At 37.3% G+C, this 17422-nt stretch overlaps 1 protein-coding gene across 3 annotated transcripts; it reads left to right on the top strand.

Annotated features, from left to right (window-relative positions):
• The first annotated feature begins 425 nt into the window (after nucleotides 1-425).
• Nucleotides 426-17036, top strand: LOC148417102 (phosphatidylinositol 3-kinase regulatory subunit gamma-like). 3 transcript variants are annotated; one of them, XM_088425775.1, is made up of 13 exons: nucleotides 426-597; nucleotides 2188-2793; nucleotides 6396-6494; nucleotides 7564-7669; nucleotides 8591-8689; nucleotides 8958-9138; nucleotides 9447-9569; nucleotides 9641-9783; nucleotides 9890-10066; nucleotides 10266-10334; nucleotides 11063-11224; nucleotides 11301-11537; nucleotides 11772-17036. In XM_088425775.1, the coding sequence occupies exons 2-12, from the start codon at nucleotides 2562-2564 to the stop codon at nucleotides 11488-11490; spliced, it is 1581 nt and encodes a 526-aa protein (XP_088281901.1). In that variant the 5' UTR covers nucleotides 426-597; nucleotides 2188-2561; the 3' UTR covers nucleotides 11491-11537; nucleotides 11772-17036. The 3 variants fall into 3 exon arrangements, with proteins under 3 accessions (XP_088281901.1, XP_088281902.1, XP_088281900.1); XM_088425776.1 differs by having other exon boundaries at nucleotides 11337-17036; XM_088425774.1 differs by having other exon boundaries at nucleotides 11301-17036.
• Nucleotides 17037-17422: the final 386 nt, after the last annotated feature.

The raw sequence follows: 17422 nt of genomic DNA, 5'->3' as shown, positions 1-17422 counted from the left end.
CTTCTGACCCCCGCTGAGCCTGCACACTATGCTCTTCAACTGTGGAAAAAGAGTTCCAGTGAGAGGAGAGCCGTACTGCCTGTGTCGCTACCTTTCTCTTGCGTATGAAATATAAACATTTTTTGAGTTCTTTCACCATCTTTTGGGGGCAGATTTTTCTGGTGTCATCTTAGACGCCGGTGTTTTTAACCCGCTGCCTGAGAAAAGTTTAGTTCTCTTTATTTTTGGGCGTTTGAAAGAATAAACACAAATGGGCAAAGTGCTGGAGAAGGCTTCAGCAGAATGAAGGGAGTCACTGTCTCGCGGGAGAAAAAAATCACACCCAGGAGGAATGACATCGCGGGAAGAAGTTGCGTTCGGACGGGACACGCAAACACCAGGAGGAGAGGATTTTCAAAGATGGAGGAAACAGGAGAAGAGGCGGTACAGGATAGGAGGATAGGAGGAGCGGAAGGACATAAGATGGCGTGAGGACCGAAGCCGGTGGTTGGTTTGATGTGAGCCACGTGTGCGTCCGGCCACTTCTCTTCGCCGCTTCATGGATGTCGACGAAACGTTTGCTTCCTCTGATGGCCGCTCTCTTCGGTCCAGGACCAGGTAAGTGCGAAGCCCCAGACTGCCGGCGTTCCCGCTCGCGGCTCCATTTTGAAGGCAATTTGGGTCTCACCCGAGGAAAAGTTGCAAAACTTGTTCGTTGTTTTGCCGTCGTCGCATGCGTACGATGCAAAGAGGAGTATGGAGGCTTCATGCAAATATGGCGAATGGAAATGTCCCATCTGCAGAAACGATTCGATCCTTCATTTTTATGCCGTCGATATTACCTGAAAGAGACCAAAGAAACCTCTCGAATCAGTAGTTATTTTACATTAATAACCATCATTTTTATTGATGCAATTTTCATAGATCTTTTCCTCGGATTTACTAAATCATCAATAATGTGTGAACTCGGCAAAGGAGATTGGTTCGACGTCAACCTCAAAATTGCGTCTCAGTTCTTTGACTTGACGGCTGCCATCAGAATTGGAATATGCAATTAGTCGATCATAAAAAGCAAGGTGATCTGGTACTGTCGTTGGGACCCATGTCTCAAATTACTTTAAGACCGAGAAATCACATTTTAAAACTGCGTCACGTCTGCATTGCACTTGAAGTAATTCTCAGCCAATTTTCAGTTCATCGATGTACGATCTGCACTGGTCTATAATTCTGAATTCAAACATATGCTTTTTTTTTAAAGAAAACAGAAAATGTTAAGAGTAATGAATCATTCATATGATATAAAGCGCATAGAACAAACATTTTATAAAAAATTATACGGTTAAATCTGTCACGGTATTAATAGGAATGCATATTTTTTTCGTCTTACTCATAGACCTGGAATAGCATTTTTATGTTTGTTTTTTCAGATTTTTTTTCTCCAGTTGGAAATCAAGTTGACATTGATGCGTTTTTTTCAGTTTAATCCTGCAAAGATGAAATGAGCACACATCAAATGATGATGATGAATCAAAATCCCGAATACAATCGTATGTATAGTTTGTCGTGCTTCGAAATAATAAGAAAACCCAACGCGCCTCATCGCTGTTGAACACCCGTTAGACGAGGTAGAGCATCTTAAATTGCTGACTAACTCCAGGTGCTGGGGAAAAGATTTAAAGGCATTCCCCTGAGTTTATTGACTTTCAATAGAGTTGAGCATTTAAGGGTGAGGTTGGGGATAATACTAGTATTTAAAATGTTCTGCGACATTATGGCGATACAGTACTGAGGATTTAAAAGGAATTCGATGTTTGATTCAATCATGAACATTTGAAATCCTTTTTTTGCCGCATTGCTTTGTGTGAGGCGTCTTTTGACTACTGCGTCACATAAAGTATGAAATATTACTAGATGTAGTGTAATAAATATAGAAAAAATGGTTTTATAAAAATAAACAAGACACATGTCAGCTTCGCGTTTTCTTTGGAATTTTTGCGAGGAAAGGCATTTACATTATTTTGATATAAATCATGGAGAGATTCCTTCAGATTAAATTAATCTGCGACATAGGCATACGTGGTCGGATTGTTAGATACATAGATGGACATGAAGGTCAAATGAAATAAAAACCTACAGTGGATTGTTTTTTTCTCATAAATGTAAAAATACAGTTTGTACGATGTTGACTGTATGCTTTGCCATTTTCAGGCTGTTCGTCAATCACTTTCACGCAGGTTTGCAGCTCAGCAAATGATTCCGGGAACTAAATAATCCCAATCTTGCATCTCAAGAAGGCAGAAAACTAAGAAAATGACTTTCCATGCAGACGTCGCTCGATGGGACAAGATCTGCTGACAATGTCTCTCTGCTCAAGGATGCGGTTCAACACGAGATTCGGGCAGAGGAATGAGCACTACCTCCAAAATAAATGGCATCCATGAAATCTTCACCATCACCCTCTAAAATATTGGCCATGAGCGTAACCGGAAGCTGATAGCATGTGATAAACAGCACCGAGGGTTCCGGCATCCTGCTGCTAAACCGCTTCGATTCAACCTAGCCGTCCGTCTTTGTCGGGGAAAATGGCGGACGCGGGTTTCCGGGACTGGGCGGGGGACGAGTTCCAGGCTGCGGATTTTCTGACGTCGCCATTCGCATCACTCAATCTGGTGGAAGAGAGGACCGACCCAATGGGGGATGAGGCTGAACCTCATTCTGCGCGCGCTCCGATAACGTCATCACCGTGCGGCCAATCGCAACAGGAGAACGGGCTATCTTCAGCTTCATGCTCTTATCCGTCATCAGCAGATCAAGGTAAACACCAAGACGCCGTATCCTGACGTGTTGACCCATTGCGGTTCGGTGACATAACCATTTACAATTTGGGAATAGATTAGACATGGGGTATTATTCCTACCTACTATAGAGCTGCTGCCATGGGTGTTACAGCTAAGAGGAAGGAACAACAATTTAGGCAAATATTTTATCTGTCAACACCGTAGACATTGTTAGATTGTGTTATGGCACTTTTAGACACTAAATAGGAAACACCCAATTTCTTCCAAATGATAAATCGTTGGAAAAAATAAAACCCAGTAAAATAAATTGCAATAAGGCAGTAACTGATTAGGGTGGACAGATTGTTCACCAGATCACCTGTCAAGTATTTTGTGTTTTCCAAGGACAAGTTCACAGATGGCATTAGAAACAAACCATCTGACTAAAATGTGTTTGTGGAACAAATAAGATGACTGAGTGAGCAGAAACAATAATTGACAATATATATGAGGGGTGTTCAGTCCTAGATCGGGACTCATGTCTTAAAAACGTAACTTAAAAACACCCCACGCCATATATATATATATATATATCTATATATATATATATATATATATATATATATATATATATATATATATATATATATATATATATATATATATATATATATATATATATATATATATATATATATATATAGTCAACTATGTAAAAATATCTTTCGATCATGCATACAGTCATAATACCAGCAGCAACAAATCATAGCAAAAGCAGTGTTTACAATGGTGAAGAATTGAAACTTTGTGCCATCGTTTTATAGATACAGTATGAATAAATGAGTCATTTTTCACGGAATGCAAAATGGTGTCGGCTGTCGGTTACAAGTGATCACTCTGAAGTCGCGAATAAGTGCATCAGCAATGCGCAGCCTTGAACGTGGCATTATCTGCTAAAGTGAGTGCAGCAAAACATTGCTTTAAATGTTATGATGTTCTGGACACGTATACATTTTATTTTATGACTGTGGATGGTTTGATAAGCAATTACGCATGCATACACATATGCCTACCCCTTAATGGCATCCCCACTGAAAATTTTCTGGCAAATCTCCCGCCCTCCCTCTCACACGCACTCATATACAATACACACCACGAAAATACACATCAATTTTACACATCAACGTTTGCGAAACAAATTGCCAAACATGAACAAGCCGAGCTGGATATGATTGTTAGCATTATTTCTAGAAGTTAATGCTAGCAAAACTGATGGGTTACACTAACGATTAATGCCACCACGGCCGCAGCTCCCTTTTGGTTTTGACGTGATTGTGCTTGGGCTTCTGCGTCAAAGTGGGTCCTTTGCTCTGGAACTTATTCCATCCTGGCTGCCAAGACATCGGCTGAGAAACTTGCTTGGGATTGATTCTGTTAATTAGCTCCACCGTTTTGTAACAGTGCTAAAGTGCAGAACGGCTCACTCAAACACTCTTATTAAGGAGAAGACAAATTCTGCCAATGAAGTTTCACAGAAAAGCAGATAGAAAGCTTTTAAATTGTGGTAATTACCATTTATATCAAGGACAAATGTGTTTTAACATATTTAACAGCAAAAATGGGGAAAAAGGATGAAATTGGATGTACATAAAGAAAACCAAGATTAATTTCTAACCTTGACCTCTGATTACCACTTTCAAACACTACCAAGGTAGTCTTTCACACAACTTTTGGGATTTCATGAAGTTAGATAATAAGATGTGTGGACACACAAAGCACACAGGCAATAAATTGTTGGGTGTGAAACTTCACACTTCACAAACCTTACACGCAGGGCAATGAGACCGTTAAAATGGCAGAAAAGAGACAGCTGAAATTTCCAGGGTACGAGAGTTTTATTACATAAATATAATGCAAAATTAGTTTTGCATAAAAGCTTGTAGTCTGTACCAAATTAATATGGTTTCAGATGATAACCAGGGGGGATTATTTGTGGAATCTGGCAGCGGATGACAGATTTTCAAAAACAAATGACCATAAATATGTAATCATATTATTATAACATTGTGGATTGACTGTAATTCACAAATGTCAACTGCACATCATAATGGCAGCTTTTCCCAATATTTTGTCTCCCTCATGCAGCTAACTGAGGCAACCAGAATATTAGAATCGATCCTAATGTTATATTTTGTATGACGTTGTATCATTTGAAAATTACAAACACAATAATAACCATAGTGTTAAATTAACATGTCTTTTGCATCTTGACTCAAAATGAAACATTTTCATTTTTGTAAAGGCAGAATGTTTGACTCACCTCTTGTAGTAGAGCTCATTAAATTGTTGAAGTGAATCTATAAACTTTGCTGTTTTTTTTTTTTTTGCTTTCAACGAATGGTTGATACGAACATCGAGTTGGAACTTGATGAAAATATGCCATTAATTTCATGAAATGTTGAGGTACTTTAAATGCCAAATAAGAATAGGTAGCTCTGTGTCTGAAATGATCTGTCATTGTTTGTTGTGTGTGTGTGTGTGTGTGTTTTTTTTTTTTTTTTGTATATCAAAAGTTCTATTTGTATTGGTACTTAGTATTGTTAGCGGTGACTACTCAAGAGTTGACTACTTGTACTGGTATTAGAAAAAAGTGGTCTGTAATACATCTACAAAAGTACATCTGTGGCCTTTATATTGTACATTTGTAATGTGACATTGTCTATGTGTATGGATAGATCTCATGCCAGTGAACATTTTGAGATGTTTAAGGAAATAATTCATTAAAAATGTTAGTAACGCCACCCTCAAAAGCAAGTACCACCCTGGTACAATAAACGCGAGGGTAGCCCTTTCAAGATACATGCACAAGGGTAAAAGTCTGTGAGGGGATTCAGATGCAGGTAATTTTATCAGCAATATGGATCAGGTTTATGACTCAGGTGAAATATTTTTTTTTTATATAGGGTTAGTGATTTTGTGCCTTTCTAATAATACCAAGTGATTCAAGTCATTCTTTCAACATATTGCTCTGGTTATTTCCAGTAATTTAAAAAATCTCTTTGCCTGCCATCATCAAGTGTCAAAGGTGTAAACTTTCATCAAGCGCTAATAGCAAGTGGAGGACTCTGCACACATATAAAGGTCACACATGCAATGCCATATGCTGGGAAATGAAATGATTTCTGAAATGGACGTCATGCATATATGGAAATCGCAGAGACACGCCACTTTAAAGCGATGGACACGATAAACACACAGCAGCAGCTCAAGTCTCAGAGTGTAACATGAAATCTCTATGCGGGCAGACAGCTGTTGTTTGTGAGGCGAGTCGAAGCGAGGCGAGGCAAGGCGAGGTTGAGCTCTAAGCGACGTGGATTCTGGCCCAGTGTGTCTGAGCATTGAGGAGTGCCATTTCTGGTATTCTAGGAAGTCAGACAGTGTCACCTGTCAGTAAACGAGTCTGGGCAGCGTCTCCTCCATGGTGCAGTACCAAGCAACATAACCGTATCCCTTTCTGGAGTCCTTGTCAGTAGGGCAGCAGCGTGTGCGCGACACAGACATGGTGCAGAAAGTCAATTATTGTCTGAACTGGATGAGCAATATGGCTAACAATGGACAATTCCACATTTGACGTTGCAGAGTTCTTCGAGCCAAGGATGAGCAGGGATGACAGCGAGGCTCGGACGGCCTTCGTGCGAGACGCTGATAATGAAGGTTTTCAAGACCCCAAGGAAGACGGTACTCTCTTCATCTTTCTTAATAAAAAGCAATCGCTGTTGTGTCAGTGTGCCTTTTAAAAAGTGTATCTTCCCAAAATAGATTTATTTGTTTTCACCTACAAAGTTGCAACTACAAATGCTCTGAAATTAAAATGTTTGGCTGAAACCAAAATATGAAAATGCGGAACGCTGTGCCAAAAAAAAAACAAAATATGGGATTATTTTTTTGATTTCCGAAGCGAGCTGTGATGTCACAAGCAACTTGCTGAACAGTCTGTAAAAGCTTGATGAAAATGAAATAAAACTCCTTACTAAGGCTCCAAATATTACACTTGTTTGGTGCTTTCACACCTGTTTGAAGGCAACTAATTTTCACACAGTATCATCCATTTTTTTGCGATATATATAAGATGTATATCTAACAAAGGCCGATGTATTCTTTTATTTTGATTATTTGACATACCAACCACGAGAATGGAAGACAGAAACCTATTTATTTGATTGGGTATTGTAAAAGTAAGCGACTTGATAGACCATCTACTCAAATTCATTAAAAATAATTTTAAATGCATATTAGCTTTTAAAGATTGATATGAAGGCCACATTGTTCAGCTATTTACAGTTTTGAACGTTTATTGCATTGAGGGACTTGTTTTTTGTCTGACATTGAAAGTTTACGCTGACACATGCACCGAATTATGTAATGACAGCGTTAATGCTTTGGTGAATATGATATTTTAAATATTGGTGTGATGTGATCTGAAGATAATAAAGACAAACTTGTGAGGACTTAAGCTACGCTAGCTAGCTAGCTAGCTACTTGGCTAGAACAGCTACAAAGGCTAACTTCAAAGTAAAAAACTTCTACTGCTATTGCATTGTCATTCATGTTTTTTTTTTGGTGTGTTTATTTTGAAGTTGGCCTTGGCAACACGCCGTTGGAATGTGATGTGATGTTGTTTGTCTTCCTTGTTGGTCTTTTTTGGCCTCGCTGCAGTCCCAGGAAAAAAGTGGTAGCTTGATAGTACTCTTTTCTCAAAAGAAAAACCTTTTATATTATATGTTTGTGTCTTCACTTTGTTGGACAGGGATTCAAGCCAATAACATCATGACCAAAGAAATGGCAGCTTGTGAATCCTGCTCTGAGCAAAAGCAGCTGGAGGATGCAGAGTGGTACTGGGGCAACATTTCAAGGTGAAAAGGCTCCTTCCATTGTGAAAATATTATCATGATAGATTTATATTTAAAATTTAAATTTGTCAGACAGATTCTTTATGTGGGGACGTGCATTACATAATTGATATTAGATAAAGCGACACCTGTTTCTTTAATTATGGTGGCACCATATGGACAACAGCTGTAGTATTTTGATTAATAAATGACTACATTTTCCGTGAGGAGTAGTACATAGTATTGCGAAAGCTTGCGCTCCAGTAGTTTGCATTCGGGATGACTAGCAATAAGGTCATGAATCTAATTGTCTAAAGAGACTAGAGGTCGAACTATCAAGCTGAAAGATATTTATTGCTATCACACACATTTTAAATCGATATAACTAGCATTAGCAATTTGATTTGAGCATGGAAGCTACCTACTATAAAAATAGGAAGAGAACCAGGGCAACATTGGTTGGAAATCCGTCCTCGTCTCTGAATTCACACCAGCAACTGAAAGCCGGACTAGTCCAGCTAGTTAACCGGAACGAGCAGGCTATTTTTTTTTTTTTCTCCTAAGGCAAAACATTTCTTTATTTGGCTGCTTTTGAAGCATTTGCCATGACAGCAGGAATCAGGTCTACACATTGTAATATTTGTTTTGAATGGGGAACGTGATGCATGCCATATAGCAGTTGTTTGTGGTTTTTGGAGCAGGGTTCCTACCACCCCTCTCAAAGTTTCGTACTACTTTTAAAAGTGATACAGATCTCTTCAAGTCATGAGAAAAATATCACTCAATTGGTTGTAAAGCGATGTTTCTTCAGAATTAATATTTTTTAGTAAAGGTTGAAAAGCTTGCTTTATCAGTCATTTAGAAAGAAGCAGGCTCCAAAAAGGAATTATTATAGTTTAAGAAAACGTTTTTGGCTCTTCTAATCTATGCTTTGTTTTTGACCAGGGATGAAGTGAATGGAATGATGAGAAACACACCTGACGGCACATTCTTGGTCCGTGATGCTTCCAGCAAGGTCAAGGGAGAATATACACTGACACTAAGGTAAAAACTGACATTTATATGTTAAACTAGAAACCTGCTTACATTAAAAAAAAAAAAAAAAAAATCTTCAGGAAAATATCCCACCTGAAAAAATTAATTTACGATTTTTATATCATCTGATCAGTGGGACTTTGTTTTTTGCATTTCACAAGCTCCTGAAGATAGTAATCAGAAATCAAGTAGTAATCAAACAGTCAATAATAAATTATCCTTTGTACAGTAAATGTATTTAAGGCTTTTTTCAATCACATGTATCTAAATCTTACAGGAAAAGCGGCTCCAATAGACTGATAAAAATCTTCCGTCATGGAGGGCGCTATGGTTTCTCCGAGCCGTTGACGTTTCCTTCCGTAGTGGACCTTATTCAGTATTACCAGAACAAATCACTGGCTCAATACAATTCCAAATTAGACACACGGCTCTTGTTTCCCATCTCTAAATATCTGCAGGTGAGTCTGTTGTCTTGTATTCTGTGACATTTTAAAGCTGTTATTACGGACTATTTGATGCTCTTTCATTTTTATTATTTTTTTATACTCCTTCCAGGCAGAATGAACAATGCAAATCAGCAATAAATGCAATTAATTGAAGTTAGTTAGATAAAATAATAAATAGTACATTTAGTAAAAAAAATTATTGAGGAAATTGCATTTGCTTTAACCTCCAATAATACTGGTTTCATTTAGAACATATTCAATACAAGTATGTCCAATTAGGTTTTCCTTTTTAGCAATAACAATTTTACATTGCTCTGCAGCAAGCTGTGATGGAGCTAGACGTTGATGCAGTTGGAGAGCGGCTCAAGGTATTTCAGGACCAATACGAAGAGAAGAGCAAAGAGTATGACCGTCTCTATAAGGAGCTGAACCAAACATCACAGGTACGACTGTACAAAACAAAATAGAGATGAATTTCGTGTCCCATTGTTAAGATGTTCTCTCGCCGCTGTAGGAACTGCAGACTAAAAGGATGGCCATTGAGGCCTTCAGTGAAATCATTCGCATTTTTGAGGAGGAGTGTGAAACGCAGGAACGCTACAGCAAGGAATATATTGACATGTTTCTCAAATTAGACAACAGCTCGGAGACTGACAAGTATGGCTTCAAACACTTTGAGTTCTTATCATTGGCAACGCTACACCCTCAAAAGTGTAACAAGAATCAACAAAGAGCTGCTTGCTGTTCTCCTGCCTGCTTTCAGGATTCAGAACAACCCTGAAGAGCTGCAATCAAGAGTGGAGGAAATACACAACAGCAAAATTAAGTTGGAGGAGGAATTAAGGAGGAAGGTGCTAGCCCACATGGAGGTTGACAGGAAAATAAACCACTTGAAGCCAGATCTTGTGCACCTCAGGCGGATCAGAGATCAGTATTTGTTGTAGGTCTCATTTTCTTTGTTTCACACCGCCTCTTTTATATGGATATAAATGTGGCCAACAATTTTTCTTTTTAATATTTATCTGTAATTAAGACTGCAAACATGAGCTGAGAAACTTCACAAAGCCGACTGTCTGAAAGCAAGTAACTATTTGTAGTGTATATTTAATCAAAGATGGTTACTATGCTTTCTGTTACAGCTGGCTTTCTCAGCAAGGAACCAGGCAGAGCCAGATTGATGACTGGCTTGGTGTACGGAATGAAGAAGAGTAAGTGTCATCAGCTATGCAAGTGTTCCCTAACCATAGATATTATGAAATTTCGATCATTTTTTTCATCATGTTCTTCCACATCATTCTTGCTGTTTGGGCACTCCTACAAGACAGGTGATTGGCCCCGGCGCTACCATCAACCAATGAGGGCAGGAGTTGTAATCTACTCCTGCCCCAGACTTTGGTCGATGGTCACCCCGGAAACCAATCACGTGTCTTGTAGGGGTGACCATCTCCCTAATGAAATTCACGCACAAGATGCAAGGGAGAGGAGGAAAGAGACTTAACCAGTTTTAAATTTCTTACCTAGATGTCTTATGTAATAAATTGGAATTTCAATACGTTATTTCCGGGTTCCGGTCCCCATTAACTGCGCAAAATGAGAGATTACTGTACATTTATTATCACACATTGATGTATCTTTTTTTTTTATATATTTCACAATCAAACGATTCAGTTGCACCACTGTTTATGCACATCTTGCTATTTTCTCAGTCATGTTTATGATATGGATGAAGCCTTATGGTTTGCAATGACTTTCAGTTCAAACCTGTGCATTTTCAACAGTTAATATCTTGATTTCTCTTTTTCTTTTTGCTTTCTTTTTTTGTCCTCTTAATGTGCTTGAGACCTTTTGAATTTGGAGGTGTTTTTAAACTTTTGTGTGGAAGTGTATACTTTGTGATGATTTCGCCAACAAAACCGATTCTCCTACTTCCTGTTAGCCCGTACACCCTAGCAGATGATACTCACTATGAGGAGAGGACTTGGTACGTCGGAGGTATGAGTCGGAGGCAAGCGGAGGAGCTACTGGAGGGCAAACGAGACGGCACCTTCCTCATCAGAGAAAGCCAAAGTCAAAAAGGATCCTTTGCCTGCTCCGTTGTGTGAGTACCTTTCCGTTTACTTCCTTGTAGCCGCGTTAGGTTAGAGAAAGTGACAGTTGTCCGTCCCCCTGCACAGTGTGGACGGGCATGTGAAGCACTGTGTGATCAACAGGACAGCCACAGGCTACGGCTTTGCTGAGCCCTACAACCTGTACTCATCACTCAGAGAGCTGGTACTCCACTATCAGCACACATCCCTGATCCAACACAACCAGCAGCTGAATGTAACCCTGGCCTGGCCTGCTCTCAGCCAGCAGCCCGGCTGAGAAACCACCAGCACGTCACACTGATAGCACTTTCTCAACGCTTCACTGTATGAGCACTCAGAAAAAAAAATGAGGGACACCTTTAACCAGCTCAAACTGAAAAAAATATCCTTTTTACGATTTCAATGGAATATTTTTATACTGTATATCTATAATGATCCTAATCTCACGACAAAATAGGATAAACATTAACATTTCCATAAGCAGTTTACTGTGAAGGATAAAATGCAGGCATCTTTATATGTTAAGGTGGTTTTTTTGTTTTTTTTTTTTTTTTTAAGGAAGGATGCCGACTATGCCAACAATGGACGAAGAAAGAATTGAAAACATTGGGTCTGAGATCAGGAGTGGGCAAAGGTCACATTAGATTTATAAAATCAACAAATGGGCAAGGTTGTTTTCAGGCGAAAAAAAATGAAAAAATGCAAAATACTTAAAATCATTTAACAAATTTCACTTGGTTCGGTTATAATTCAATTCAAAGAAATTTTAGTTTATTATTTTTTTATATAGTGACATGTAATTGTATTTCATTACATAAAAAAAATCAACAAAATTATTTAAATTATGGGACTAAAATTGGTTAGTAAAAATCCATTTCAGTATTTTAACTAACCAATTTTAGTCATATTTTTTTAAACGAATGCAACAAATCAGTTGATATCAAATGATGTGGAATTTAATGTCCTGTTTTTGAATAAAGGGATGACTTTTATTTTTAATCTGATATAATCGACTGATCAATGCGTTATTAGTATTGCAATCGTTTGTTTCAGCCCTTCAACTAACTAACTAAGCGCTCTCTTAACAATGTAAATGAATTGTGGGCCAGATTAAACAACAGATTGGCTCATTAATTTGATATTACTATAGAGTAGGTTAACGTGCACCATTGATATATTTAACAGCTTGCCATTTAATGTTGTGCGTTTTCAGCGCAATAATGGTGTCTTAAAATCTTCCCACTGCTAAACGTTTAAAATTTATATGTGAGCCTGTTTGCCAGTTAAGAATAAAAATAACAATAATAATAACTAATTCAATCAATTGGTGCTAATTATTACTATTCATTCTCATTTCTTTCATTCATGTCATGTAGACATACATTTTTTTGTTGTTTTTAAATTAAAATAATTAAAAAAAAATTACCAATATTCCCATTTCAGAAGGTATTGACAAGCGCAGTCAAAGGTTTCTTAAAGATATTCACACATTCATAAAGAAATTTTATCTAGGTGTCGGTTCTAAACACATGCATGCACACGTGTGTTTGATATGTTGAGTTTCTCTGTGTTGCGGGTGCATAGCTAATAAGGAGTTTTAAAGACTAGATTAAAAAAAAAAGGTCTTTAGAACATGCCTGTTTGTGGTAAATATCGACTTTAATTAATAGTATTAGATATATTGTATAAGATATAAGTAAGATAAGAATAAAAAAAAGAAAATCCACATTGAAGTTATGTTTTGCCCCTGTTGTAACTTTAGTCACTCAATACCGTGATGTCAAAGTAAGCTCGAGCCAACTCTATGATGAGTTAAAAAAAATACAAGTGTTTGTTTTCTTTTTACGTATTTACATTAATGGAATGAGCTCAAAGCAGAATAATGAGATGATGACAATGAACAGAACCTCTATGAAAATCAAATTTTATTGAAATGCTGTCTGACTCCAAACATTTGCATCTATGTATATTTCCAGGTAAATAAGATTTGGAGTGATGAACATAATCCAGAAAATTCTGGATTAAAAGTGCCTTTGGGTGGTTTTGTAATGATACTTCAATTTGCACAGAAAAAGCACAAACAAAATATTCATTATAAGATTTGCGACTTCCACTTTTAGGAAGCTTAAGATTTTTCTGTTCTGTTGATCAGGAGAATTTATATCCAATTACATTCTTGGGTGCGGAGCCACAGTGTTAGGATGAAATCTTTGAAGCATTTGTGAGGTACAATCAAAAGCGTTTAGTCTCTTTAAATGTGTTTACATTTCAGGTCTGTCCAGGGCCTGTCAGTCCTGGACAGGTTTGCTCTCTTTGATTGTGCTCTCAGAGTGGAGATGGAATGGTGCTCATCGAATAACGCTTAGTCACTCTAAATTATTTTTATAAGAATATTTTACCTAGTATTGCGTACGACCTAAATGGAAAAGGTTGTCTTGGAGGTTTGCATATTAGTCAGTACGGGATAATCAAGGAACTGTTGTATGTCATCCACACATTATATCCACAGATTTTTTGTTGTTTTTTTTGTTTTTGGATTCAGTATGCGCTTGGTGTTTGTCACTTGGTGTTTGTTTTTCTGTTGGAGGAGTGCTGTCAGTCAAACAAGATTTACTGATGGTTGTCTGTTCCAGGGGTTCTCCAATTTTTTGGGTGCAGTGACTCAGTTGCAATGCAATATTTACAAGATGTAAATATTATCGGAACTTTAAATTGTGTTGTTTTATTGTCTGCCCTATATGTAGGTATAGACGTTTTAAAATGATACAGCAGGAGGGTGTCACCATTGAATCTTTTAAATCAATTATCCTATCAATTATTCCATCAAATATTCGAGTAATCGCCCCACCCATCAACCCCCAGATTTTAATTTTTTTGGAGTAACCTGCCAAAGTTGAATATGTGATGATTTTAATAATAATTTGCTAGATTTAGGTGTGAGTTGAAGTGCGGATATAACTGTTTTTTATTTATTATCTTTTATATACAAGAAATTTCAGACACCAACAAAATTTGCCAATGCAAACTGGTTAGCAATAATGATTAGCATTAGCGCACTAGCGATTATCATTTAAGGTCCACAAATACTAACTACCATATAGTTCATCCATGCATAACGTTACTGTATATGTACTTTTCAAATGTGATGGTGTCCTCAAAGTCACTTACATATGATGCTTAAACAATATTCTATAAATCCAAAAGTGGAGTAAAAACGAGGTCATTGACTTCCTGTTAGTCTTCTTCTTGTGTTTCTTCTTTTTCTTGCCGAGCAGACTGGGCATGTTTCATGCTTGACTGAACTCTTTTATTTGAACACCCAAAACTGAGTCACCATATATTGTTTGTAGTGGCAGGTTATATTGTTGCAATATACAGAGTATAAAAAAAATAAAATAAAATATAGTATAAATAAAGAGTTAAACAGTGCATTTTGGAAAGTAATTTCCCTTTTTTGGGAAGAGCCATGTGGAATTTTATCTTTGAAGAGAAGCCAGCCAGCTTCTAAAAGTTTTTAACCACACAAATGTCATCAGCCATTTGGCCACTACGTGGTGCACAAGACAACCAATAGAGCCATAGGTCGAGATGGTTTTTGCATATTCCTCTCCCACCCCTTCGAAGTTATACTGTGGTATGCCCATTCCAGTTAGTGATCACTTTTGTTTTTTTGATTGCAAATGATCCCAAACTTTTGATGGCACCTGTTTTTTGGCGTAGTCTTTCTCCATTGCAACACTGACCCCAGTTTGAGCCCCCCTGATCTATGGGATGTCATGTGATACATACAGTTGTGCGCATAGATGTGTACACAAGTGCTCATAGATGTATACACAAGAGATAAATAAATGTATGAGCACAACTGTATGTCTGCTTACTATAGTGGTGAATGGTGATAGTATACAGTTCCGTTGTTCCGTTGTGTTTTTAAGTAAACTTAGGAGCACAACTACACCCACATTGTTTGTATGTTGAGTGCTTATATTCTTGTTTCTTGTTTCTGTTCTACACATAATCATATAATTTAGCTAGATAAACAGTTAGTGCTTGGTGGAAAAAAATATATGAAATATGTATGCACATTACAGGACTTGCACAACAGCTCTAAAATTGGGGCAATTGGAAGCACAGAATTTGCACTAATGCATCTCCGTTGATGTAGATGACGATGGCCATGTCGTGTTGTGGTCAATGATGAAGCAAGCCGATTTGCGATGGTGCTAAATGTGTTGAGCGATGTCATACGATTGACAGAGGACTCAGAAGTGTTTGTGTGTGGCGTCTTAGCAATGTGGCGGCAGTATTTTCTTTTATCATTTCATGTAGACAACTTTGTGTTTGTTGGGTCTCTTTATGTTGGTGTTGTGTTTTACATCTTAAATGTTACATGATCGTGTGAAGAGAAACAAAACAGACTAGTTTAATGCACTTCAAATAATTACTTTGCTTTCTTGTGGCAATTATGTTGAAATTTAGGTGTTCACGCCATGTGCATGACAAACTGAATTTAAAAAGGGTAGCTCGTGAAATGTTCTTTGAAATACCTCTGATTTTCTTGCAGGTAGTAAAAAATATACTCAGGCCTCCAAATAAGGTTTTGACTGATATGACAAGAAGTACCAGTCAAATCTTTGAAAACACCCTCCAATTGAGCATTTTCCCCCCATTATTTAAAAAAAAAAAAAATCCAGAATTGTAAAAGTAGGCATATTTGTCACAGATAAAGGATTTTCACATCTAGGTATTTTCTCAGTTGGCTTTATGTTGTGGATGATGCTTCATGTCTAGAATGCATTTCATTTCTCTCAGCTGTGCATTTTCAAAAGTGAACAGCATGAATTTCTTGACTTCTTAATGTGTTTGGCATAATTTGAAGGTTTTCAAAGTTTTTTTCAAACTTGTGAGTATATGAAGCACGACTTTATTACCTAGTTTTTGATGTGGTTGATTAAAATGACGAAACTAAATGAAAAATGTATTGTTTTGTTATTTTCAAGTTTTATTGTCACGTTCCAATAATCCTGGCCTTTGTAGTGGGACAACTCTCCGTACTCTAATTCGGCTCAACTGTGAAAACAATTACACGTTACAAGTCACAGTTCTGTTGAGATTTTTTTTTTTTTTTTTTTAATTCAAGCAGGGTGTTATTAGATGTTATCTTTGCGGACAGTAAAATATGAGAGTGTGGTTTGGAATATTTGGAAAGACAAGTGAGGGCTTATTTTAGGAATCATCCTGTATGAGATCAGTGGGAAGGATGAAAGTGTTACAATGAGAAATGTAATCTTGCATGATGTCATTTTGTCAAGCTGTCATCTAAACATCAAAACATCAACTAGAAATCCATGATGAGCCAAATCAGAAGACTTATTTGGCAAGGAAACTACCCTGCGACTTTACATATTTGGGAAGATTCTGTTTCAGTTTGAGCTGTGCATATAATCAAATACCTCTTCTTGTTTCTGTAGTACATGCAACAACGTGCATATTGTTGCTGTGACCTTGGCTTGTTGCTGTTGTGACCATATGAATTTGTCTCTGCTTTGATCCAAATCATTTAGCTGCACTTAATAGACTATTGCTGTGAAGAAATATCTGTTCCTGTAAATGTTTGTTTACCATTCAATTATGCAATGACACTGTGTGTTGTATCGCGGTAGCTTGTCTTTTGTTTTAGAGGTCAGTCAACTGAAGAAATGTGTTGGTTTCAAGTGTTTTGAGTTGGTGTAAAACTCATGTACTTCCTTGCCTTCTTACAGAGTACCCTTTGTCCATGTATGCACTTTAACTACCAAATAAAGTCAAGATTATGAAAACAGTGAATTTGTTCATCTGATTTTGAAATATTTGGGCCCATTTGAGGCAAAATGATACTTTCCAAACAATGGTACATTCAAAGCTATTTATGCTTTTAATGTTGTTTAGATTTTCTGTGGTATATAATTGCACTTCAACCAACTACGCAAATATTTTGATCACAGTGGCCAATATACGAGAAAAAAGCAAATATAAAATACTGAGCAGTGTTACCTCGATTAATGAGTTACATGTATTACGTTTTTGTTTGTTTGTTTTAGATTCAAGTAGCGTGATGAACGCTAGATGGAGGCAGCGTACTTTGCAACAAGGTGCTCTTTGTTACAAGGTGGTTTTTGTTGTTGTTGTTGTTTTTTGTTTGTTTGTTTTTTAGCAATTCCGGTAGAATTTAC

The sequence above is a fragment of the Hippichthys cyanospilos genome, chromosome 10 (genome assembly GCF_059441005.1).
Source record: "Hippichthys cyanospilos isolate Australia breed blue-spotted pipefish chromosome 10, RoL_Hcya_1.0, whole genome shotgun sequence".
Taxonomy (NCBI): domain Eukaryota; kingdom Metazoa; phylum Chordata; class Actinopteri; order Syngnathiformes; family Syngnathidae; genus Hippichthys; species Hippichthys cyanospilos.
This window is presented reverse-complemented; position numbering and strand designations above follow the sequence as displayed.

Excerpts from the sequence above, each read along its gene's own strand:
- LOC148417102 (XM_088425775.1), top strand. The coding sequence starts at position 2,562 with ATGGCGGACGCGGGTTTCCGGGACTGGGCGGGGGACGAGTTCCAGGCT. Across the intron at positions 6,495-7,563 it reads TCAAGACCCCAAGGAAGACG|GGATTCAAGCCAATAACATC; the intron begins GTACTCTCTTCA and ends TTTGTTGGACAG. Across the intron at positions 9,139-9,446 it reads CCATCTCTAAATATCTGCAG|CAAGCTGTGATGGAGCTAGA; the intron begins GTGAGTCTGTTG and ends ATTGCTCTGCAG.